Source organism: Oculina patagonica, chromosome 4, assembly GCF_052425735.1.
Source record: "Oculina patagonica isolate OP01 chromosome 4, crgOcupat, whole genome shotgun sequence".
Lineage (NCBI taxonomy): Eukaryota > Metazoa > Cnidaria > Anthozoa > Scleractinia > Oculinidae > Oculina > Oculina patagonica.
In genome coordinates, this window is record NC_135761.1 from 23,559,073 (window position 1) to 23,585,295 (window position 26,223).

Sequence of the window (26,223 nt, forward strand, 5' to 3'; positions counted from 1 at the left end):
ATGGTGGTGCAACAGCTTGTGTACATCGTGGTGTTTTGGTTTTTTAATTACTAGTATTGACGCGCTGATAAATTTGTAAGCTAAACTGCCTATGCCTTCTTGAAAGAATGTTTGTTTGATTATCATCTCAAATCTAGTCTATCTCTAATCACTAACTGCTCAACTCTTTTTTAACAAACTAATTTGACAATGTGCGCTTCATGTGAAAGCTGATTTTCCACGACAAAACACTATCTTAATTAAATTCTGGCACCAAGAAGAAAATTGTACGAAAAGGCCATTATTTCATCGGATGTTTGGAATTTCAGGTATTATACTTAAGCGCGAGAAGTAATTTAACCACTTCCAAAAAATTTATGCAAGGAAAAGGAGAAAAGGGAGGGATGAGAGATGGTTGCTACTTGTTCTAACATCATGACTGACATACTTATGAGCGCGTAAGAGCTAGAAAATGACTGCATGACGCTGCAGTCAACCCTTGGCATATTAATTTACGTTCAAACGTATTTCTTTTCAAAGCATTTTATTGAGCCATCTCAAAACATACCATCACCACTTCATTACAAGAATGCTACCCACAACTTTAACTACAGTCCAAATCAGCACAACCAAACTAAACTATTAAAGGCTTCGTTTCTCTTGACGGCTCAGTTGTGTGTTTAGCTACTGTGGCTTAGGGACTTCCTCGATAATGATTCGAGCCACAGAGTTGTACCCAGTATACGCATCAGAACCACTCTTGTAACCCACGCAATCTCCAACTGCCAATCCAACGCGTACGGTTCCTTTACCAATCCCCTCACAGTACCCCCCGATCTGACTATGCTTGTGTACGTTGGTGTCTGTTTTGCCATGATTTTTATGAAGGACGTCGATCGCTTCGATAGTAATTGGATTTGAACACTCCACGCCATTGAAAGTAAAATACCAACGCTTGCAGCAAACCTCGCAACAACAGATCCGGAAATCACCATCATACTCCACCTTCAATGCTGTGTCTTGGCTTTGCTTTACAAAGACGCAATCCTACAAGGACGAATAACAATGAAGGCTTAGAAGGCTTTGGAATTGAGCTACATAACTGAGAGGAAAACATCTTGTCCGCTTCCCCGAAAGAGCTTCCCCTATATTGAATAATCACTAATTCTAATCACAACATTGCATGTTCAACCTCAAAAAACCAACTATTGCTTACCTGTAATTGCTGATAATTGCCTCAGCATATATATTAAACACCAATGTCACAGTAAGAAATATTCATACTAAGTGAAATCAGCCATATTTTCACATAGGATCTGATAATTAACAATTATTCTTTGAAATCGAGGTGAATAGTGGTAGAATATTCACCGAGCCGCGGAGCGGCGAGGTGAATATTCTGCCGCTATTCACCGAGATTTCAAAGAATAATTGTTTTAGTATATACACACGAAGTGATCTCAACAACAAGCGATCTCAAAGTTTTCAGAAGAAAACCATTTAAAGTCGATTTAATTGACCTCTCAATTCATGCGTGGAAAATGTACCTACAAGCGGCACTAACCGACATGCGCGAAACAGTTTACAGTATCTTCAAACATGGCAAATCTAGTTAATCTTCGATAAAATCCTCGTCACAATCTAGCAAAATGGTCCTTTAACACCACTCAAACCTGCAATCTGGATCAAAAACCTACTTGCAAAACATTTTGACCGTTGAATCAAAGCTTTTGAAGTTCACTTGAATTGAAAATTGAAAGAGCAGTTGGCGAAGGATCCACCTGAAAGTTTGGATTATACTGAATGTCTGCAGAACTGTGGTGAAAACTGGATGTTTTCTTGCACAAAGACGTTTTCCTGAATATTTGTGTAGGATCTTGGTTGAATAACACTTGATGTTGCTGCCGATAAATCTGCGGTATTCATTTCTGCCGATGCCGGGCGAAGAGCGCGACTTGACGGTAAGCAATTGTTTATCGTTTTAGTACTCGAGTTGTGTGGACATTGTGCTGCAAATTGCGAAATATGTAGTCGTCTTTTACTTTGAAAACCATCAGGCCAAATTTCTTAGCCTTTTTTGTCTTTTCTGGTTCAGCATCTTCCTGTATTCTTAGTATTTGCGATTCAGAAACGCCGGCGAAACGCAGGTTTACGCCGGCCATTTTGTTTCAGTTTGGATCAAGCATTATTCACTCCCTACGGAGTGAATAATGCTCATTAGCCTGAAATAGCGAACCAATCAGATTGCTTGAAACACCAAGATCACTGAGTGTGTATATACTAATCGTTTTTATATAAAATACTAGAAGTATACAACGCTTATATAATGTGTACCATCTAATCGCACTCTTCACTGAGAAAATGTAGAGTTACTGACCACTATCTGTCCATAGTCCCTGCCATCATTCAATTTCTTCCAGACACACTGTTTCCAGTTCCTTGGAGGGACTACACCAGAGAGGCCCTGTTCTCCCTTGACGCCCTGGGGTCCATTAGGGCCCATCTTTCCAGGTGGTCCCACAGGTCCTTGATCTCCCTTGGGCCCATCTCTTCCGTTGAGCCCAGGTACCCCAGGAACACCTGGTACACCACTGGCTGAGCAAGTCGACCAGCTAGGAGCTTGGTTCTTGAAGAAAAAGATGAACGCAAGTAAATAAAATCCCTATGTTTTTCCTATTCATTTTCTAAAGATATATAAAGTAGTGTTTTTTCATCCGTTCCAGTGTTCTGTTCCGAACACATTTTGGGTTTTAATTGATAACAACTGGTATCAAAGGAAAAAACAACCGCGGTTTCAAGACATATTAAGAGGTTTGAAATCGATAACGGGCTTCGTAATTGACTGAAAAACAGATAACAAATCCAAGGGAAACGAGTTTCAGCTCAAGATAAGAAAAATGCACAAAGATGCATGGTGAGCGAGATTTGGGGAGTCTTCTGTACACCGCAGTGATGAAGCAAAGATGTATCATGATCAGACATTGGCATCCTGTATATTCTTAAAATATCGCGATTAAGAAGGCTTGTCTAATCCGAATCGATGCGTTCATTAGATAGAACTGTAAAGTTTAAAACTTACCGTCGGTTTGGTGGAAAACACCAGGTGTGGAGTCACACACGAAACGAAAAAAATGAACAGCAAACTCATCTTTCAGTTCGTTTGCTTTTGTTGTTTAGTTCCACCTTATAGTCCGGAAATCTGTTATAAAAGAAAGAAAACATAAACTCCTCGAGAACCTAAAAATCAGTAGGAAAGGTTTTAAATGGCAGCAGAAAGCGAAAACGGTAGTAGCAAAAATTTAATTTAGACTAAAGACGAAAACCTCTTCTCGTGTTGTTGTTTTTGCGGTCTTTCTTCCAAGATTTTTTGGATTTGTTTAGTTTTGTAAGCTACAGCTAAAACTCCAAGAGCGTTTCAACACCCACAGATAACAGGTTTGATGAACTCACTTCTAAAAACTCGAGTAGTCTTTATGAAAGTGACTGAAGTAAAATCCTTTCACAATAAACTGATCCCGGGGGGACTCCCACATGAAACGGACGGGGATGCTTGTCGGAAAGTTTAAAAAGAACCGCTAGAAGAGACCAATCTGGGTGTGGCTCAAGCTTTTCTTAACCCCTAAAAGATACCAAAAACTAAGAATGGAGTTTATATTTGTATATTTCTTCGTGTGTAACCCTAAACGAGACCATTATGGCTAATAATACTGGCGTTTTGGGCGCTTTGCCCGGAACGCGAAAACGGCAATTGCTAGTTAAAATGTGCTACCAAACGCCAGGCCAGCTTATTCCAAATGTTGAATTTAAAAGACAGGAAACTATGAAAAACTATACTCACGTTTTCACTCACCAATGTATGTGCTTTTATGACGCTGAACTGCAAGAAACCATATTCCTCAAAGTCTAAAAGCTGACAAAAGTTCTGAATCACAGCATTCTTTATAATATTGACCCATGTTTGTTCTTCATGGATACATAATTGCGTTAAACAGCTGAAGACACCGTGAACCATTAACCGGCGCATCAATAAATCGATTAATTGCTTTTATTTGTATAAACGTCGAGCTTGTCTTCTGTAGGTTTTCACGCAACTAACTTTTTATCTTTAAAAGGTCTAAACTTTGGGGGCTTATTATGAAAGGCAACCATAAGTGTGACCGAGTAACTTTTGCTAAGTTAGGGTTTTCATCTAATAATCCAGGTACTGGGCAGGGAGTAGGGGTGGGGAGGCCTTAGTCACACCCTCCCTCCCGCCCCATACGCTTTTTGGATGGTTAACAACAACAGTTCCTTTCATTACGGCTTACATCTTACATTAACATGAACAACGAAGCTGACCAGCCAAGTATCAGTGTGTATTAAAAAGAGGTAGGATCCTAAAGGAAAATCTCTAAACTGACAAAAGAGTGACATTTTCTTGGGATAAATTACGAAGACGTAGACTGCGTGCAGGCTGTGCAGTCTCTTTCTTTTCCTAGCGTGTGACGCGATAACACGAATGGAAATTTCCTACTCACTTGCATATTCGTGACTTTTCCGGTCGCGGGTAGGATTTCAGGAACTAAAACTGACTGCTCAAAGTGGCGCTATAAAGGAGTTGTCTGAACCCAAGATAAAAATGTTGAATAAAATCATAACCATCTGTTAACCCGTAGAAGGTTTAAGCTCAAACTTTTGCTTAGTCCCCCCCCCCTCCCTCCCTCCCCCTACTCTAAACTGACACGCTCCGCGGGCCCTCTAAGACCTTGTAATCGCACTGACTGTAATTATACATGTACACAAAACCAAGGTGTCTGTCTAATGAACCAAAATTGAGTAAATATGTTTTAAAAAACGATTCAATATTTTCAGTTTACCACATGGGTAAATAGGGCTTATTAAATTCTGAATCACGCTATGTTTCGACCCCATTTATTTAACAAATTCTCGGATTTAAGAGGGTCTCAATGGGGTGGTGGCTTTTACGGTTAACGGTAAAATTTTTGGCTCTTTTACGGCTAACGGTTAATTTATTTTCATTACGGTTAACAGAAGTTAAAAATTAATTTCCATTGTTTTGAAAAGTTAAAAATTAATTTCCATTATTCAAAAATGTATTTTAGGTCTCAAGGCCGTTTTGGGACGATGAAGTGATCTTGTCTGTATTATTTAAAATTACTGAGGGATTTTTACGGTTAACATATTTTACGGCTAACGGTTAAATTTTTCCAATTTTGACGCCTAACGGCTTAATATTTGGCCGTTTTACGGCTAACGGTTAACCCCAATGAGACCCTCATTTAAGTAGCTGAGAAAATTGTAGGCTATACTACGTGTTCAGTTTTATTAGCACCAAAATATAATTTTCAGCAAAGTTAGTTATGTTTTCAGCAAGACTATAAGTTGATGTGTTGTATTCATCCTATTTTTTGACTCGAAAACTGTGTACCTGGGTATTAAACAGCTGTGATTATCAGACTTTTCTCAGAACATTTGTGACGTTTGTATAAGGTCCAATTAGCCAAAAACAACACTTCAATATAAGAAACAGATGGGGTGTCAGTGGAGGCTTATGTAAACAGCTAAATCGAAGCTAATCAATTTGGTTATATGTCAGGAGCAAAAAAAGGTTCAGAATTTCAATGAAAAGAATTGTCTCCGTTTCAGAGAAATTGTTCCCTCCCTTCATTTTGAATATCCGGCCTGTCCCTGTGCACATGTTCTGCGAAAAACCGCAGCAAAAATGTTAAAAAAGAATGGAGACATATACAGAGAGTGTTGCATGACTTTTTAAACGCCTGTGCTCTAATCGAGGCCGAGATGGCTCTTACTCTTTATGACAATATATTTAACAAAAAAGCAATTACCACACCGGTGACACATCCCATGAATTTAAAGGGAAAAGGTGACATTTATGCCAATTATACTTTAACACTCATGTTTGCCATTATCCCTTTGAGATTCATGCAATTTAAAAATGTGGAAATATTATCTTCAAAACAGCAAAGACTCGTCAACCATTGGTAAAACATGAAAATAAATTCTTTTTCACTTTCTTTTCTTTGATTTCATAACGTCTTAAAATGATTGAACTTTATGGCTAATTGTTAAAATCAAGACGAACAATCTAAACAAAGACTCTGATAGAACAATACCAAAATTCTCCTATTGGTTTGTCAAGATATTCCGTCTCGTGACCTTTTCAACAGAATCGTATTTGGCGAAGTGATATGTTGAAGGACTTTCAACTAACCTCCTCACTCCAAGACGCCTCTAGTAGAGGTACACAAATTGTTTAGATTGTTTTTGATGTTACCTTTGACAATCGCGACTTCAGAGCCTACATTTTCGGCTGCCCTCCGACCACAAAAGAGCTACTCAAAAGCACCATGAAGTAGTATCGTCTGAACTGTCACTAAAAACAAATTAAGGCCACAGCTTGAAAAATTAAAGAGATTTTTTTCACTAAGAACAATCGTGAAGAAACCGAAGACGTCGTGTCTGCTGACGAGTTTTTAACGCTGAGCGATCGCAAGATCCAACATCTTCGAAACTTTCTTGGATGTCTTCGGAAAACTTCGTTTATCTTCGGAAAAGTTCGAAAAATGATCGAAAGCGTTCTTGTGACCTTTGAACAACAATCGGAGCATGTTTGGAAATCTTCGGTTCAGAAAGTGCTCAGAATACAAAAGGTTGCTAGAACGGAAAAAGTTGCTCGAAATATGAAAACCTGCCGAGTATCTTTAGCGTTGATACATTTGAAGGCTAAGTGGCTATACCTTCTTGAACAAAATGTTCGTTTTATAATAATCTAAATCTAGTCTATAGTTCCTGACTATTTGGTAACCTCTTAGCTCTTATCACAAACTAATTTGACGATTTTCATTTCATGTGAGTGCTGATTTTCTCTTAAAAATACTGCTTACCGAGGCGCCAAGAAAGACTGGGTCGAGGCATGCGGAGGCTGTAGACGTGTTTCAAACTGCTCCGCGTAACTTCGTCAATTAATGATGTTTTTAGGCCTTAAACTCTTATGAATCCCAAGCGAACTAGAGAAAGCAGTAATTCGAGCGCGTCTGGTGCATCGCCCGTGGAAAAACGAGCAAGAGAGTTTAACTCGGGTACCTCGCCCGAGCGATCTACTGAGGTCTTCGAAATGTCGGCGGACGCCTTGGAGACGAAATTAGATCTTATCTTAAAAAGATTAGAGATCATGGACAATAAACTTGAGGAGATAAACACTAAGGTGTCCAACCTGGAGACCAAATTCAACTCATTAGAAGGCAGAGTGGAAAAATTAGAAGATGCTCATTCGACCACGAGGACGGCCGTACAAGAGTTACAAAATGGCCTCCAGGAATTCAATACGCAAGTCAACGAAGCGACAGCGGCCCGAGAAAAGGCGAGCGAGTTCTGTGAGAACAGGTACAAAGAATTGGAAAACAAACTGTTGTATGCTGAAGTGTATCAAAGGCGAGAAAATTTGCGTTTCTACGGCATTAGCGAGGAAGAAGAAGGCGGAGACTGTCGCATGGTGCTTAATTCTTTCCTGGAACAGCAATGTGGTGTCCAAACAATGGGTATCGAATTTCAAAGGGTCCACAGGATCGGAAAGCCTCATGATGATGGAAGCCCTAGAGCAATAATCGCTCGGTTTCTTAGATATAGCGACAGAGAAGCAGTTTTCTCAAAAGGAAAGTCGTTGAAAGATTCCGGGTATAGGATCGCTGCAGACCTGCCAAAAGAAATAGTTAACCGAAGGAAGCTCCAGTCGAAGAAGCTGGTCGATGCAAGAAAAGCGGGTAAGATCGCGTATTTCAGCCGCGCTGAACCTGATAAATTGTATATCGATGGACACTTAAACCCACTTTAATTATTGACGTTTACTTTTTTGTTTGGATTGTTTGATGCCTATATTTAGGCACAGCTTGAACTTATATTGAACGCGAATTTGTAACTAGATAAGCTTGCCTCAGTCGTAAATGGCCTTGCTTTCTCCTTATTATGATTTAATAGACGAAGTTATGGGGAACAAATAACCGTTGTAATCATCATTTCCCCTCTCCGCTTAGTTTTCGTATTTAGTTTGTGTTTATTTTTATGTTGTTTTTTGTTTCAATCAATTTCCTCGAGTCGTTCTACGGTGGCACAACAGTGTTTCTGGTCACCTTTTATGTTCTGTCGTTTTCGTTATTCGTTAGTGTCTTGTAGGGTGTTAATTGCAAATGCAATAAGGGAGAGTGTTAATTTCTTTTTTCCGCAAACAAACGCCTGCTTTACGCAATATTTTTCTTCACAACTTTTGTATGGAAATGAATTCAGGTAACGCTTTTTGTTATTCCATTGACAGCTGCATTGGTGGCCTTTTACAAATTCTAAAAGTTGTGGTAAAATCATGACAGCAAGCAACTTTGCATTTAAACTATTATCCTTAAATGCTCGTGGGATTCGTTCTTTTGAGAAACGGAAAGCAGTATTTGGATGGGTAATGAGACAACAAGTCGACATTTGCTTTATTCAGGAAACCTATAGTACTAAGGAAGTTGAAAATGTTTGGAAAAAGCAGTGGAAGGGTGAGATGTATTTCTCGCATGGTTCTGTACATAGCAGAGGCGTGCTTGTTTTAATTAAAAATAATTTGGAATTCCAAATCAAGTCCATGCGGCAGGACAAAGAGGGTCGTTTTATTTTTCTCGAGGCGCTGGTGCAAGATCAAAAGTTTTTATTAGTAAACATCTATGCTCCAAACAAAACGAGTGAGCAAACTCACTTTTTCGACAAAATCAAGGAGGAATTGGATAACATTGATATAGATGACGACTGTAGAATAATCATTGGGGGAGATTTTAATGTTATTTTAGACCCCAACCTTGATGGTTGTGGGGGCAAACCAAAATTAAAGGAATCAGCTAAGCAGATTGAGAATATTTGCTTACTGTACGATCTAGTAGACATTTGGCGACTTAGGAACCCAGGAATAAGACGTTTTACTTGGACACAGAAAACTCCTGTGATCCAAAGGAGGCTTGATTTTTGGTTAACCGATAATGCCTTGCAGGAGGAGATCGATCAGGTGAGCATTATTCCTTCCATAAAGTCTGATCACTCAGCCATTCTGTTGTCAGTTAATGGAATAGAAGAAAAATCACACGGTCCTTCCTTCTGGAAGTTCAATGCAAGTTTATTAGATGACAATGACTATGTAGCTCTAATAAACGATAGATACCAGGTTTGGGTTGACGAATTTAGGGATATACAAGATCCCAGATTGCTTTGGGATCTCATTAAATTCAAAATTAGACAGGAGACAATTTCATACAGTAAACGCAAAGCGAGGGAAAGGAAGGCGAAATTGACATCTCTAGAGGAAAAATTGACAATCCTTCAAGAGCTTTGTGACCAGGATCCATCTACGGATAATCTGAATAGGCTAGAGATTTTGAAAACCGAGTATGACCTTCAATATGAATACATTGCACAAGGCGCTATAATCCGTTCAAGGGCAAGATGGTACGAGCAAGGAGAGAAAAGCAACAAGTATTTTTTGAACTTGGAGAGCTCTAGGGGTAAAAAGAGCACAATCCGAAAGATTCTTAAGGAGGATCAATCTCTGACAACGAATCCCAAAGAAATAATGGCCGAACTTAGAAGTTTCTACTCAAATCTTTACCAAGTGAACTCTACTGGAGAAAGTGAAGCCTCATTAGACGCATTTCTTAACAGCGTATCCTTACCCACACTGTCTGAAATACAGAAAGAGAAGTGTGAGGTAGAATTGACTATCGGTGAATGTTTCAACATCTTGAATGGTTTTCAAAAGAACAAAACACCTGGTAACGACGGCCTTACAACGGAATTTTACTTAGCCTTTTGGCCTATTCTTGGAAAACATTTGGTAGCTTGTCTCAATTATGCACATAATCACGGAGAGTTATCTAACTCTCAGAAACAAGCGGTGATCACTTTATTAGAAAAGAAAGGAAAAGATAAAAGGCTGATCAAAAATTGGAGACCGATCTCCTTAATTAATGTGGACACCAAAATAGCCTCCAAAGCGCTAGCTAAACGATTAGAGAATATACTTCCTGACTTGATTCATTACAACCAAAACGCTTATGTGAAAGGAAGATCAATATTTGACGCCGTCAGGACCATTGATGATGTATTAGAATATACAAAATGTAGTGATCAGTCGGGTATCCTTGTAACAATTGATTTTGAGAAAGCGTTCGATTCTTTGGACCATAGATTCTTATTGAAGGTCCTTCGCACATTCAATTTCGGACCATCTTTTATTCAGTGGATTCGCACCTTTTACTCAAACGTGTCTAGTTGCGTAATAAATAATGGATTTGCGACAAGTTACTTTAATGTTGACCGTGGTGTGAGACAAGGGGATCCGTTATCCCCTCTCTTGTTCATTCTTAGTTTAGAAGTTCTAGCTTGCAGTATTCGACAAAATGACAAGATTCAAGGGATCAAAATTGAGGATGAAGTTGTGAAAATCTCTCTTTTCGCGGATGACATGACATGTTTTTTGAGGAATAAGTCTTCGTATGAGAACCTGATTGTTAATTTAGATCTGTTTTCGAGATTCTCAGGTTTAAAATTAAATGAGGAAAAAACAGAATTTTTTTGCTTAGGGGTCCAAAATTTGTCTAAATCACCTTCCTATGAATTTAAACGCTCAATTAAGATTTTAGGCGTACACTTTGATTATGATCAACTTTCTAGGAAAAAGGATAATTTCGAGGCAATTATAAAGTCTATTAAAAAACATTAGGCATGTGGAAATGGAGGGGACTCACACTTATAGGAAAGATACAAATCGTTAAATCTTTTGCTATTCCGAAATTTATGTCGAAAGCGTCGCTTATTCATGTGTCTAAAGATCTCATACAGGCAGTCAATAAAGAACTTTACAGCTTTATTTGGAAAGGAAAGGATAAGGTTAAACGGTTAGCTTTGATTAATTGCATTGAAAATGGAGGGCTTAAGATGCTGGATATAGAATCTATGGTTCTAGCGCAAAGAATAATGTGCGTGAAGAAGTATATTGAGGACTATGTTAGTCCCTGGAAGATCTTCTTAAACCACTATTTGAAAAAACTAGGCGGAAAGTTCATTTTGCAGTGTCATTTTGATTGCCCAAAATTGCCCATATTTTTACCCGAGTTTTACAAAGATTGTCTTGCTGCGTGGTCAACTCTTTCAAGTAAAGAAGTGGTTTCGTACGGGGATGTTATGAACCAATACTTGTGGAATAATAAAAACATTCTATGTGAAGGTAAATCTTTATATCATGCCTTTTTCCGCATAAACTGTGGGATAAGCAAAATCGGAGATTTAGTCTCTAAAGACAATACGTTTCTGGAAAGTGATAAAGTTCTCAGGTCAAAACTATCACCTAGTCAATTTTTCCTTTTAATGGGAGTAGTCAGTGCCATTCCAAAGGAATGGCGCTCCATTATCAAGGGTGAGAGTATATACCTTGAACCATACTCCTGCCCTGCAAATTCTTTTGAAGTGCCAATAAAGGGGGAAATGTTGGATATTTCTAACATTCCCTCCAAAATAGTTTATGAAGAGTTTCTTTCTCGTAAAGTAATTCCTCCTACTGCCCAAAAGAAATTTAAAAATGACTATCCAAATCTCTCCGTCGATTGGAAGAAAATCTATTCTCTAGCGTTTAGTGTTACTTTGGATACAAAGTTAAGAGCTTTTCAGTACAAATTACTAAACCATATTGTGTATACAAATGACAGACTTTATAAATTTAAGATTGTAGACTCGCCATTATGTGCTTTCTGTTACTCTGAAGATGAATCCCTCGAGCATTTATTGTTTCTTTGTAAAGCAAGCGAGGTATTCTGGAAAGAGGTATTGTCGTGGTTGGCCATCCATAAGAATGAAGTTTTAAATTTTTCTCTCACCGATGTTTTGTTTGGTAAGTTTGATATCGATACAGACTCTATGGTAGTTAACCATATTCTTCTTCTTGGAAAATATTTTATTTATAGGTGTAAGCTTGATAAGATTAAACCCTCTTTACCAGTTTTTAAGGCTAAATTAAGAGCTACTCTTAAATTAGAATTTTACATTGCCAGGAAAAAAGGTACACTTGCTCAACATTACAGAAAATGGAATATCTTTATTCCTGTATTAAGTTAGACTATTTCCTTTTTCCACTCTACCTTTTAAAAAACTCCACCGAAAATATTTTAGGTCACTCTATTTTTTCGAAACCTGCTTTTTGACCTTTTGTTTAGAAAGCTGGTGTTTGCTTTGCATGTCTCTTTTTTCTTCTGCTCTCCATAGCATAATATACCTTGTTTATTTTTTAACGTGCTTTGTTTGTAGTAAGTAATGTTAAGCTTGTAATAATTTATTGTTGTAGTGTAAGTAAGTAGCGTTAGGACTGTAAGTAATGTTTAAATTTTAAGTAGTGTTTCTTTTTTCTTTGTAATTTTGTACTGTATGTTTGTATGGCAAGAAATTAAAAATATTAAAAAAAAAAAAAAAAAAAAAAAAAAAAAGGCGCCAAGAAAGAAATTTAAAAACGAAAAAGCCTTTATTTCTGAAATGAGATTAGCAGATCTGAAATTCCCTAGACGCGAAACGTTTTTCAATTTTTCATTTCTTCAGTTGATCTAACCTGCGAACGCAGACGTATTTCCGGCTGTTGTTTATCTCCTCCGAAACGACAGCCTGAAATCTGCGATTTGCAGGCTACAGTTGTTCTGGCCACTTGCAAAAAATTAATACAATAATTAAAGAAATTGAAAAAGGGTGGGGCGAGAGGTGGTTTTAGGCTTTTATAGATTGTGCTCCTAAAAGTGACATATTATGCTACTAGCAGTGCTCAAAATTTTGCCAAATTATGCAAAAATTATGCCAGAATTCCCAAATTATGCTTCTGATTTCCGAAATTATGCTCACAAAATGACGTAGATTCTATACATAGAGGTGCGCAATAACGACACCAAATTATGATGTTTTTTAAATAAACTGTTGTTGTAAATTTATTTGTGTTTATGGCAGTTTATCACGGCCGTCAGCTGTCCAAATTAGCTGCTCGCATCTCTAAACCGTTTGTAAAATGCCTCCAACGACTTAACAATCACAATTGTATAGCTAAAACACGCATTGCAAGAACAAACTACCTAAATTTCATTTATTTCTGTAGAAAGTACACCATATTTACTACATTTTATGAATTTATGCTCCAAAAAGTGCTAAAAATTGCTAATTATGCCGTGGCAGTGCTCGTTTCACAAATTATGCTTTTTAGCTCCAATTATGCCAAAAATTATGCTAGCACAATCTATAAAAGCCTAGGTGGTTATCACATGTTCTCACATCATGGCCGACGTTTTTAAGATCGCGCTGGAGCTTTTACTATGTGAAAGCCACCGCTGGAATGAAAATATGGCCACTGTATCACTACTCGGTGCGTTCTGAGACAGTGAGAAGGAAGTCGATTTCCTGTACCTGATAACCCGCCAAACGAAATGATTCGAAGTAATCCCGGCTATCATGTTGAGAAAACAGTGAGTGGACAACCTTAGATATATCAGTCTCCAAACTGACGACTCGAAGACCATTCTTTATTTCGGGATAAGCCTTCTTCGCGAGTTTATAAAAAGAAGCGTAATTGATAACAGGGGCACCGTCCCAAACAGGAATGTCGTTTTATCAGCAGTTTCTGTTTGTGTGTGCTTGCACAGTTTGACCTGTTCGTGATTTAGCAGGCAACTGTATTTTTTCACCTAAAGTTTTGTACTTCTTTTGATCTTTAGGGGGCGTTAAAAAGATCAAAGCTGAGGACTGCTCCAAAAAGCAGAAAGGCAACTTAATTTCGTTTTCAACTCGTACTAAGAGTCAAATCAGAGGATTTCACTTTTGCCCTCTGACGCATCAAAATATTTGAATTATCAAAATGATTTCGCGTGCATCTTCAGTCCTAGCTGAACAATTATACTTTTGCAACTTTTTGAAGGAGGGGCATAGCGGACACTAACTACGACGAGAAATTACCTCCTACAAAATCATAGTCCCTTCATCTCAGTCGTTTTTAGTCCCTCCTTATTCTCCAATATTTGCATGGCCATACAGATCGAATTCGGGACAATGAACGGGCTCGTCCCGCGCGTTTTGCACGCGTGACAGCGGTTCACATCGCGCACTGTTTTGCTATCAGTGTAGTTCACGATCTAATTACTTGGTCGTCTGCGGGATTGCTATTTTTTGATTTTAAGACCTTTTTAAAAGCTGGAAAATAATCGCCTCGACCAAGTTGGTTGATCGGGGGTTTAGGTTTTTAGTTGTGATTATATTACACTGTAAAATTCAAAAGCTCTAGTAACATGTTATGCCAACGAAATAATAATCTACTGATTTGTGGATTATTAAGTTTTCCATAAAAATTTTTACCAAAAACCAGGGAGCCGAGCTTGCTATCTGAGGGTTTACATTTCATTGTTTAATTCGTGCTTTTTCTGGTTTATCAGTTTCTCAGGTTGTAACATCTCTTTGAGTTTCTCTAAGTGGGATTATTCTCAGGAGTTAACGAAAGACTCATAGCGGATGCATATTTTACGTTATATTGTTTTTCTATTAAGTGTAAATAATCTCGTTTCAAAAAGGATAACAGACCATGCCGTCTCGCAGCAAAATGCATCGTTTTGGCGATTTTCTGATCAGGAGTCACTTGAAAAAACTGAAACTTGAAAACTGATTTTAGGGAAATTGGGGAACAGTGAAATATGGAAGTTCGTCCTAAGAGTGTAAATTGAAGTCAAGTGAAATTGAAAGAATGGGACAGGACACCTCAAGGTTTTTTTTTTGTGGGAGGCGCGGTGGCCTAATGGTTAGCGCGCTCGCCTCTGAGTCGAACGGCCCGGGTTCGAGGCCTGGCCGGGGCGCTGCGTTGTGTTCTTGGGCAAGACACTTTACTCTCACAGTGCCTCTCTCCACCCAGGTGTATAAATGGGTACCGGCGAATTTACTGCTGGGGGGTAACCCTGCGATGGACTAGCATCCCATCCAGGGGGGAGTAGCAATAATCCTAGTCGCTTAATGCTACGGAAACCGGGATAAGCTCCGGCCTGTATGGGCCACTAGGCTCGAAGCAGACTTTACCTTTTTACCTCAAGGTTTTTGACCCTCTGCTGTATTTTCAAAACAATCACAACAATCAATATATAATTGCTTTTATCAAAACCTTTTTTATTCGTTAGTTAGCATCAATCCCGATGTTTATTACACTAATATACCTCATCCTATTTACGTCAAGTTGTAAACAAACTTGTTGTTTTTATGTTAATCATAACAGCAGTGTAAACAAGCTTCTTCATTTTTGTCTTGCTGTGTTGCTCTTGAGCTACTTCTGGGGTGGAGGGACCTCCTCGATCATGATACGGGTCACCGAGTTCCACCCGGTATAAGCGTCTCCGGATTTTCTACCCACGCAGTCGCCGACATTTATTCCCACTCTGACGGTTCCCTTGGGAATTCCTTGGCAGTAACCTCCAATCTGAGTTGTTTTGTGTATGTTTCTGTCTTTTCTGCCGTGGTTTGAAACAATGAGGGCAAGACCATCAATGGCGAGAGGACCCTTGCATTCCACACCATCGAAGGTGAAGAACCAGCGCTTACAGCAATTCAGACAACAGCATATCCTGAAATCACCATTGTACTCCACTTTCAAAGCTGTATCATGGGCCTGCTTGGTGAAAACGCAGTCCTGAAAGCAAAAAGTAATTAAGTAAAGCCAAGCGGATTTAAATTGCTTGCAATGTGTCATGCATCTTACAGCCAAAGTTAATTAGCTAACAGTAAACCTATACACATCGCAAATCTCGTTCAGTTCAGTTGTAGTATGCAGTGGACTGATCAAACTAGAGTCAATCCTTCGTGACTCATTTTTCCCAGTTTGCTTCCTTCTAACATGTTTACATCTTTAAACTAATTTATCTTACCTTTATCAGGCCAGAGTCTTTATCTTCATTAATATTTTTCCACGCACATTGTTTCCAGTTTTTCTGAGAAGCCTGGGCACCCTGCTCGCCTTTTACACCGTGGTCTCCTTTGGGCCCTTCAGGGCCTTTAGGTCCTATTGTACCCGGAGCTCCCGCAGGTCCTTGGTCTCCCTTGGCACCATCTCTTCCGTGTACCCCAGGTACCCCTGGAACACCTGGTACACCGCTGCCGCCGCTGGCTGAACAGCTGAAGACGGGTTGAGACTGGGGCTTCACCTGATGACGATAAAAGAAGAAAAGCGAACTTTGACTTCATTGCAATATGTGGTTGACTTGAGTTAAAGAGAATGCTGGGATTGCCGGTTCTGAAAAGACACAGCCATACCGGTTTTATTCCGTTTTCGCCTCGAGACGCTATATTTTGGGAAAATGAACGCCCGCTCGACAACATGACGAAAACAACCAACAACAAAACTAGGCCTGTAAAAGGTTAAATTTAGAGGTTGTGTAAATAGTTAATTAAAAAAAAAACGATACAATTATCTTTCGAATGAGATCGGTTACATTCCCCTTTGTATTTTTCTTTTTCTTGTAGTTATTTTTTGAAGAAATGGCTGAAAACACTGGCTAGGAAAGTGTACAAGCGAAGAAGGATGAAAAGTAAAGAAGGGACTGACTTGATCGATAATAAAAAAAATGTTCTTTCACCTAAAACGAAAGCTGGGGCCTACTCGTGACTAAAGGAGAATATAGTCAAAAACCGCATCGATTTATTGAAAGTGTAATACTGTGAAACTAACAACTTACCGACTGGTTGGCAGAAAACACCAAGTGCGGAATAATACACGAGACGAGGCAAATGATCAACAAACTCATCTTTCGCTTGGTTTGGCTCAGTTCCACTTAGTAGTTGTTTGGAAGAATTCTGTCATAAAAGATAAAAACAAAAGCAGTTAATTTCTCTTAAACAAAAATGTCGGTCGGATTCGGGATGTGATCAATATAAAAGGTTGTAATTCGCGACCAGAAGCCGGAGTGAATCCCTAATCGCAATGCTGCAGAAAAATTCAACTAACAGAAGAACGGATCCATTCACCTCTTTAAAGTGAATTGACCTGAAATAATCGCTTCTCGAATTATTTCCTGGCTTTCCTTCCAAGATTTCTTGGATTGTTTAGTTTCAAACGTTTCAGGTAAAACTCGAAGAGCTCAAAGTAGTTTTAACTCTGAACACATCATATGCTTCACACAGTAATTATTTTTACTGTTTACTGTTTCTCGTAAAAACTAGTTCACCCACCCTCACTTGATTCGTTCAATACATCAAATATTTGCTGCCCGGTTGAGCTGACAATACGGTAAATATTTGCATAGACGGATGAACTTAGGTTCGACATTTTCAGTCTTATCTGTCGGACATTCCCACAAAATCCAAGAATTTGATTTTAGAAAATCCTCGTTCCTGCACGGTAGAACTGTTTTGGCTTCTCCTACATAAGATTGCATGTAAAAAGTAGCACCTTTTGTGCGAGAGAACTAAAAGTCGTGGAACTAACTGCTTCTATTAAACTATAAATATTTGAAATTTCAATTTCCATTTATCCTTTGATGTCGACATCACATTCTCTTTACTAGTCTCCATAATATGTTTTTGCTATATTTAGGAGAATTTGTTTCAATATCAATACCATTTTTAGCTGGTGATCATTTGTTTAATTCTCATTACCTATAGGCCTTATAATAAGATTACAGTATAAGGAGAAAGAAGATATTAATCAGTATCAAGGCACGAGGTTTATAAGCACCGTTATTTACAATTCCTTTTATTGTCAGCCAACAAATTCGCGTTACTGTTGATTTTGCCTACTGTCACCGTGTTAACTTCATTAAAATTCTATTTGAATTAATGAGTGAATTGTTGGACAAGCGACATCCAAAACAAACTGATAAACTTTGAAATTTTGTTACTGGTGAAATTAATAAAAACTCAACAAGAATGAATCCTAACGCAAAACCTTCTGAGACAGTGAGAATTCAGTCGACTACATGTACCTGATAAGCCGGCAAACGAAAGCATGCGATCCTTATTAGGTGGATTTTTTCGCTAAAGTAATCCAGAGTAATCTCGACTATCATGATGAGAAAACAGTGAGTGGACAAACTTAGATCTATCTCTAAACAGTCAACTTAAACACCATTCTTTATTTCGGGATAAATGTTCGTCGCGCCTTTGTTAAAAGAAGCGAAATTGATAACATGGGCACCGTCCCAAACATGAATGCCGTTTTATCCACAGTATCTGTTTGTGTATGCTAACATAGTTTGACCTGTTCGTGATTTAGCCAAGTATTAATAAATAAATAAAAACATGAAAATTTAGGCCATTGTATTTTATCACCTAACGTTTTGTACTTTTTCAGGTGGCTTTAACTAGATCAAAGCTGAAATCAGCCCCTAAAAGCCATAAAGGCAACTAACTTTCCTTATCAGCTTCTACTAACAATTAAACCAATCAGTAACAAACCAGAGGATTCACCTTTGCCTTCTGACGCATCAAAATATTTGAATTCTCAAAATGATTTCCCGTGCATCTCCATTCGAAATTGAACAACAGTACTTCGCAACTTTTTGAAGGACGAGCATAGCGGACACCGACTACGCCGAGAAATTAGCCTCTGCGATATCACGGCCACTTTGTCCCAGTCGTTTTTTAGTCCCTCTTTATTTTGCAATATTTATTTGGCTATCCCGATCGAATTCGGGATCGTGTGCGCCCGCAGGACGCCCTCGTTCCGCGCGTTTTGCGCGCGTGACAACGCTTCACGTTACACACTGTTTTGCTGTGTAATTCACGTTCTAATTAGGCCAAAAAACGTCTGACGTCTGGGGTATTGCTATTTTCCAAGCTGGAAAATAACCACCTTCTATATGTTTGTAGCTGTTGATTTAGTGCGGCTCTGTAGTGTATTACTTTTTAGGCGGTGACAGACGCCTATATGTTGTGGCCCGTGGACGGGCAATGTTACGATTACTCCAACCGAGTAGCACTGGGAACTAGGCACTTTGTTGTTTACTCAGTTTCGGTACGCCATCTTTGATTGTCATGAGTACTGAATCAACTTTAAGAGCATCCATCGGCAAAACGCGTTTGATTTCTAACGTACAGTTAAACAGAGTTTTGGGTTCAGGGGAGAATGATGTACTGGATAATTGTGAGCTCGCTTAAAGAACTTTTCTACCGTTATACGTGTATTCGAAGTCGGCATACGTGATGGCAGACTAAGTTGACTGATGTTGAATTTGACGAGTGAAGGCCGGTTAGTGTCATAACTTTTGAAACCTTTCCAAAAGGGAGACCGATGGCAGCAGTATCTTGATTAGATTGCAAAGGTGAGCTATCTGAAATCTTTGTTTGCTTTGACGTGCATTGTTGTCGATAGTATTTAAGTTTAAGTTAATTTTCTTTTCTTTTCCCTTCGCGACTCGCCATCTTCATTTTACTGCTTTTGATAATATTTATTCGGGTATTTATCTCAAGCCATTAAAAACAAAACAGTGACGGTATCCGTATTCCTATTTGTACGAGAAGCCAGAATTAAGAAAGAACTTCTACCCTATTGCTGATTTAGCTGATCTAAAATGTTTTGTTTGATAAGTTGCATAAATGCATGGAAGTGATTCTAGTAAGCGGTGTTGACTTCATTACATTTCAGACCATTTCAATACGGAAATGTCACACAATCTTCAGTATCGACTAGGTGTGGAAATCAATCCTGGGCCTTTCTGTTGCTAAATGACGAAGTTCATAATGATTTAATGTATTTATCTTATCATACTGTAGGTTTGTAATGTATTGGAGGTTCGTTTTGTAGTCAAGGCAAATAAAAATTAAAATGAATAAGAAAAATGCAATTTCTGGGATCATTGTAAAGCGTCACCGCCTGTGCATGCATGTATGCGTGCCGGTTATTTAGAAAAGTAATGCAAATAGCATGTTATGGTAGATCTTCAATATTGAACTGAACTTGAAAATAGATATGTTGGACAGCGCGTGACAAAGAAATAATTGTCATTTGATGTGCAAGTTCCCAAATATTTTTGCGAAAATGTATACCAAAAGTAGACTGAACGTATTTTCTGTGGCGTCAAGTTTGTATACGTTTTCAATATTCATGTTTTTCTTTGGTTTATCCAGTATTTCTAAGACGCTAATATCACTTTGAGGTTCTTGAAGTGAGATTTTTCTCGGAAGTTAAAAGCCAAAACAAAGCGGATATATATCTCCTTTGTAACGTACTGTTAAGTAAATTGATCCAAATGAGCTGAGTATTTTTATATTTTGCGCACAGTGAATCTCAAGTCTTAGCTTAGAAACAACCTCGAAACTTTTATAAAATCAAAGGTACATTCATGGATTTTGTTCTGAGAGTATAAATTGAGGTCAAGTTCAATTGAAAGAATGGGACAGGACACCTGAAAGTGTCCCTCCCTGCTGTATTTTTAACAATAAGCACAACAATAAATGCTTTTTCACTAAATCCTTTTTAATCGCTAAAGCACAAATCCCATTTTATATCACACTAATATCCCGCAACTAATTTACATCAAGCTGTAAACAAACTTGTTTTTATCAGTGATAATATCAGCACTTTCTTTCTGTGTTGCTCTCGAGCTACTTCTGGGGTGGAGGGACCTCCTCGATCATGATACGGGTCACCGAGTTCCACCCGGTAGAAGCATCAGATCCGGATTTTTTCCCTGGACAGTCTCCGACATTTATTCCCACTCGCACGGTTCCCTTGGGAATTCCCTGGCAGTATCCTGTAATCTGTGTTGTTCTGTGCATGTTGAAGTCGGTTCTGCCGTGGTTTACATAAATGTGAACAAGGCCATCAATGGCGAGTGGACCTTTACATTCAACACCATTGAAGGTGAAGAACCAGCGCTTACAGCAATCCAGACAACAGCATATTCTGTAAGCACCATTGAACTCCACCTTCAAAGCTGTACCATGGGTCTGCTTGGTAAAAACGCAGTCCTAAACAAGAGAAATAAGTAACGAAACAACCAGTTACTTATGCCAAAGTTTGATGTATGTGATGTTAAATACTGGTGTTCTTATAATAAGGTGGTGTGTTCCTATTAATGTTAATGTTTCGGGTACTGGAATAACGTTGTTTTTGTTGTTGTGTTTGTTGTTAAGTCTTGGAATGTTTATCGTCGCCTGATCTTAGATTTCAGATGCAGTATTTACTCTGCCCTGGAGAAGAAAACAAACTTGAATGACCACGTCGTAGGAGTCTGACAGCTAATGAGAATAGCAAACCTATTCACACTGCATACATTAAAGCAACGCATATAAGATTAGTGCACATGAATAAATTATCACTTTGGCTCAACTGCCGTACGGTGCGGATCGTTCTTTTTCGTTCCTCGTGTTCCCTTCTTTTCTCATTTAATGGCGGACGTACGGTATCCTGCGGGACAAGGAGCCCCTGCTCAAGCCGCTCTACCGGTTGCCCAAGGAATTCAGCCAGCCGACGAACTAGCAGCTCAAGCGGCCGGTGGTCAAGTAGCTCAAGTAGTTCAACAAGTTGTCGGACAGGACGCTTTGCCGGCGGCCGAACACGTGGCTCAGGAAATTCAACAAGCTGCGGCTCAAGTACCTCAACAAGCTGTGGGACAAGCTCAACCCGGAGAGTTGGAGGTAGAATATGTTTACTTTTGTCGCCTATGTGTCTTTGTTTTATAAATTACGAGCAGGGACAAGGGCGGCAACCCTTTATTTGTCTTCTTCTTTGCTTGTGTTCGGTTTTCCCGCTTATTCATTGCTCGCGCTTTAGTCATTTTTGTTTGTTGTTATTAAGCTTATCGGTAATTCGAGTGTATTTCGGGTCTTGGCGGGTTTTTATGGGTGACTGTATGTTGTTAACGTCCTTAGCGTGTATATTTTTTTCTCGTGGATATGGGAATGTTTGTTATCGGCTCGGTTATTATTCTTTTGTTGTTATTGCTGTTCAAAACTGTTAGCGGCGGCGTACCGCTGGTATTTGTTTGACGCTTCTATAGAATGTTTAAAATTTACCAAAGCAAAACAATAGCTGTAAGATGGTGTCAAACTTCACCTTTTGAGTGACAAAATATATATGTATTATCATGGCAATGGGGTGAGTGTTCACCAGGAACAGTTAAATGGGTGAGAGTTCACCACGGAAATAGGCAATGGGGTGAGAGTTCACCAGAAAAAAAAAAAAAAAAAAAGAGCGAAGGGGTGAGAGTTCATCATAGTAAATAAAGAGCAATGGGTGAGAGGTCACCATGGAAAAGAGCAATGGGGTGAGAGTTCGCCATAGTAATGATAAAGAGCAATGGGTGAGAGTTCACCATAAAAAAAAATAAAAAAAAATGAGCAATGGGGGTGAGAGTTCACCATAGTAAAGATAAAGAGCACGTGAAAAAAAAAAAAAAAAAAAAAAAAAAAAATTGAGCAATGGGGTGAGAGTTCACCATAGTAATTAAAGATAAAGAGCAATGGGTGAGAGGTCACCATGAGAAAACAGTAATGGAGTGAGAGTTCACCATAAAAAGAGATGCGAGTTCATTATGTACAGGCAATGGGGTAATAGTTCCCCAGGGTAACAAGAAGAGCAATGGGGTGAGAGTTCACCACAGAATGGCACGGTTTTGCTTTATTTTGGGGCTGTTAAGGGCCTGTGAGGGTGATGTTGTACATTAAGTCAATTTTCCCTTTTTTTATTATTCTAGACTCTAAAAAACTTTGCTGACCTCCAAAAGTCTCTTGATGAGCTGACAAGGCTCTCAGTGGCTGCCATGCAGCACGGCCGCTCTCTGAGTTCAATGAGTTTGAGGCGATAGACATCCTAGAAACCCTCCAGAATACATCCCGCGATAATCAGGATGAGAAACGTGAATTTTATCGTTTGGTGTACCAGACAGCTAGAGGAAAAGTGGACCTTCCAAAAGAGCACTTCCGGGCCCTGATTCTACGCCTTCTTGGGGATAAAGATCACACTAAAGTGTATGAAGCTGTCGCAAAGGTGGAAAAAGCGATGGGCACAGGGGGCCCATGGTCTGGTTCGTCTCACCGTGGGCGCAGTAGTGATGTTCCGTACAGGGGGCGTGGCATGAGAAGTAGTGCTCCAGTCCAATGCTATTTTTGTGGAAAGTTCGGCCACATTATGGCAAGGTGCTACGCGAGAAGAGATATGCAGCAGAAGCCCCCGGCGACCCGTGGTCGCGCTAGGGACAATAAGCATTAGAGAATCTGGAATTAAATAGAAGCAAGGCGTGTTTTTCCTTTTGTTCCACAAATACGTATATATTCTATTTCTTGATTGTAACAAGTACAATTAAATGGGTCTTGGAGTTGATTGTTGTTTGATTTAATCCAATGCGAGGCGTTGTGTCAAGTTAACAAAGTTTTACATGAGGGTTTTCAAGTGAGCAACTAAACATCACAAAGGAGTGGAATGAATATATGCTTTTATTCCTACTTAAACCCAATACTCCTTTTTTCTCCCTTTTTCTTGGGATTTGCCCTTGGTGCGAATATCCCTTTCTTTTCACTTTCCGATATTTTACTCCGATTGTACTCTGGTCACAGAGAGTTGAAAGTTTTGAAAACGGGGTATCTCAACACCCTCCCGGTCATACTGGGTCAAAGCTGTCCTCTCTCTGCTGACTTGTACGGGGTCTTTTGTACATGTAAATAAGATTCCTTTTTTTTTTTTTTTTTTTTTTTTTTTTTTTTCCTTTCCTTTTTTCCCTTTTGGCGATATTCTGGTCATGGGAAAAAGATGATAACTTTGACAACCTTATCAGTAATGCTGATGTTTGCGCAGGTGCGATACAGTGGGTAGACATAAGGGGAAACCCCGTATCGGTCAGCAGTGAGTGGACAGGAAATGACCGGTTGGGGCAGAAAGCCCGTCTAGTTGAAAAGGGAGAGATCGTTGGGCACGTAGATGAGTTACTGTTCCGAGATCCTGATCATTTTGTGGCAGGGGAGCTCCACAAACATGCAGCTAATTGGGCAGAAATCGCAAAATTAGCTCCCTCTTTACAACAGGAAGAGGTGTTGTCGTGGATTGGGAATAAGGTGTCAATATTCCCATATTTCAGACATTTTAAAGGAACGTTTAAGGGGGAGCGTTACGATTCTGATCAGCCACCCCACAGGTTGTTTAAGAATAACGTATCGTGCAAACAGTTCGGAGAATTTGTTAGAACAACGCTACTAAGTCGCCTGAAATCCGGTGCGTTTTCTCTGGTGGGCAAGGTTGGTCAAGTAAGTCCACCTCATATCGTCTTACCGTTAACAGTTGAGCCTACGAAGCCGAGACTGTGTCACGATGCGCGATATTTAAACCTGTGGATGCTGGAGAAGCCTTTCTCGTTGGACAAGGTGACCGACTTACCCCGGTATGTCTTCGAGGATTCCTATCAGACAGTTCTAGACGACAAGTCAGGATATGACCACCTCTTGCTTTCTGAAGAAAGCCGCACGTATTTTGGTATCCAGTGGGGCGGTTGGTTTTTTACCTATAATACGCTACCATTTGGTTGGAAAATTTCACCTTATGTATATCACTCGACGGGCCTTATGGCGTCAAATTTTCTGCGCTCCTTAGGTGTTCCGTGTCTCTTGTATATCGATGATAGACATAATGGCCAGCTCCAGGTGTCGCTTGACAAGGGACAATATGACACTTTAGATTCTATTGATGAGCGCAACCTCGCGGCTGCTAAATCAGCAGTGTTTCTCGTAGCATTTCATTTGGTACGCTTAGGGTATTTCCTTGGTTTATCAAAGTCAATTTTAATTCCTCAGAAGATGATCCCTTATCTCGGTTTCTTGATAGACTCCGGTAGCGAAGTTTTCCGCCTGATCCCAGAGAAGAAGCGCAAGTTTGTAGGGCTCATCCGGGAAACGTTAAACTCACGTTATGTATCGGTCAAGACGCTCCAGAGATTGGTGGGTAAATGTGTCTCCTTCTCCCTTGCGGTTCCAGCGGCCCGTCTGTTCACCAGGGAGATGTCAGCGGCAATTTCTGTCGGTATGCGCACGTTGAAACCAATTGCGGTCCAGGGTGCTCTGCGCGAGGAAATTGCCCATTGGCTTTTTCTAGAGGAGTGGGACGACCCTCTTCCTTGGCGTGAAGAGAGACATCTTCAGATTGAGTTAGCTACGGATGCCTCCCAAACTGGATGGGGAGGGGTCATTTCCACACCTGTGAAGCAGGAAACATCTGATTATTGGTCAAAGGATGAGATGATGTTGGACATTGCGACTAGGGAGGCCATTGCTGTGAATAAGGTCTTACATGCATTTAAGGACCTTGTCAAGGATTGTCGCGTCGATGTTATGATTGACAACCTGGCGGTCATGTATGCATGGAATAATCAAGGGGGTAAAGGTCGTGACTTGAACAATGCTATAAAGGCTTTGTTCTTTACTACTATGGATCTGAACATCCTACTGCACATGTTGTACGTTCCGTCTCAAGAAAATCCAGCGGACGCCCCTTCTCGCAGATTGTCATCTTTAGACTATACACTCACATCGGAGATCTGGAATGAAGTACAACTGAGGTTCGGGGGTGGACTGGGCCACACGTGTGATCTGATGGCCCTCGATTCCAACGCCATGCCTGATAGGCTGGGGCGTCCTCTCCCCCATTTTACGCCATTTCCTTCGCCTGGTTCGATAGGTGTGAACTTGTTAGCGCAAGATTTGACTCAGTTTTCGACAGTGATGCAGCGTCCGTATGTTTTCCCGCCAAATGTTTTAGTCGGCCCAGTCTTGCGCTTCCTTCAGTCCTATAGGCAATCATGCACAATTGTGGTCCTGGATACATACCCGAGAAAGTACTGGTGGCCTCTTTTACAACGGTTTTCTAGAAAAGCGCAGAAGCTGGCAGGTGCAGGTGATTCTCAAGCCTTGTTATCACCCTCTAAGAAAGGTTGGAGTGGAGAAAGCGGGATCCCAGCCGACTTGTGGGCTTTCCAGATAGATTTTCCTTTAGAGCTCTGACTTTGTCTGTGTCAGTGACAATTTTTAAGAAACACTAGCAATATATTAAATTGACGTTGAAAAACAAAACAAAAAACAAAAAAAAAAAAAAACTGGAATTTGGGATCCCTTAGTCAGAATAAGAAAATTTTTCTCCCTCCCTTGTATAATCCTGGGGTATGCAAATACGAAATTTGCCATTAAAGGAGAATAAAGAGTGTTTTGATAGACTACAAGCCTCTCGTCCTTTCT

General features: G+C 39.7%; 3 protein-coding genes across 6 annotated transcripts in view; all 3 read right to left on the minus strand.

The window, feature by feature from the left end:
- Positions 1-17,861, minus strand: part of LOC144651889 (collagen triple helix repeat-containing protein 1-like) — a 33,201-nt gene extending 15,340 nt beyond the window's left edge. The window contains exons 1-4 of one of the 3 annotated variants that reach the window (XM_078511950.1): positions 17,035-17,540; positions 16,746-16,863; positions 15,939-16,214; positions 15,292-15,703 (exon numbers count right to left, since the gene is read on the minus strand). In XM_078511950.1, coding sequence (XP_078368076.1) covers positions 15,341-15,703; positions 15,939-16,214; positions 16,746-16,814 — 708 coding nt within the window. In that variant the 5' untranslated portion in view covers positions 16,815-16,863; positions 17,035-17,540 and the 3' untranslated portion in view covers positions 15,292-15,340. Of the gene's footprint in view, positions 1-15,291; positions 15,704-15,938; positions 16,215-16,745; positions 16,864-17,034 lie in introns of those variants that run through there. The other 2 variants (XM_078511948.1, XM_078511951.1) reach the window with 2 other exon arrangements.
- On the minus strand, positions 511-3,875 carry LOC144651915 (collagen triple helix repeat-containing protein 1-like). Its single transcript, XM_078511987.1, has 4 exons — positions 3,818-3,875; positions 3,059-3,178; positions 2,357-2,605; positions 511-1,026 (listed from the first exon to the last, which is right to left on the minus strand). The coding sequence occupies exons 2-4, from the start codon at positions 3,125-3,127 to the stop codon at positions 664-666; spliced, it is 681 nt and encodes a 226-aa protein (XP_078368113.1). The 5' UTR covers positions 3,128-3,178; positions 3,818-3,875; the 3' UTR covers positions 511-663.
- Positions 17,862-20,468: 2,607 nt separating the features above from the next.
- Positions 20,469-26,223, minus strand: part of LOC144651910 (collagen triple helix repeat-containing protein 1-like) — a 12,466-nt gene continuing 6,711 nt past the window's right edge. For both annotated transcript variants that reach the window (XM_078511982.1, XM_078511983.1), the window contains one exon: positions 20,469-20,976. In XM_078511982.1, coding sequence (XP_078368108.1) covers positions 20,611-20,976 — 366 coding nt within the window. In that variant the 3' untranslated portion in view covers positions 20,469-20,610. The remainder of the gene's footprint in view (positions 20,977-26,223) is intronic.

What these genes read in the sequence shown, in the direction of transcription:
- LOC144651915 (XM_078511987.1), bottom strand. Translation starts at nt 3,127, where the DNA reads ATGAGTTTGCTGTTCATTTTTTTCGTTTCGTGTGTGACTCCACACCTG. An exon ending in TGTTTTCCACCAAACCGACG is followed by an intron (nt 2,606 to 3,058) that starts GTAAGTTTTAAA and finishes TTTTTCTTCAAG; the next exon opens with AACCAAGCTCCTAGCTGGTC. An exon ending in GGGACTATGGACAGATAGTG is followed by an intron (nt 1,027 to 2,356) that starts GTCAGTAACTCT and finishes TCGTCCTTGTAG; the next exon opens with GATTGCGTCTTTGTAAAGCA.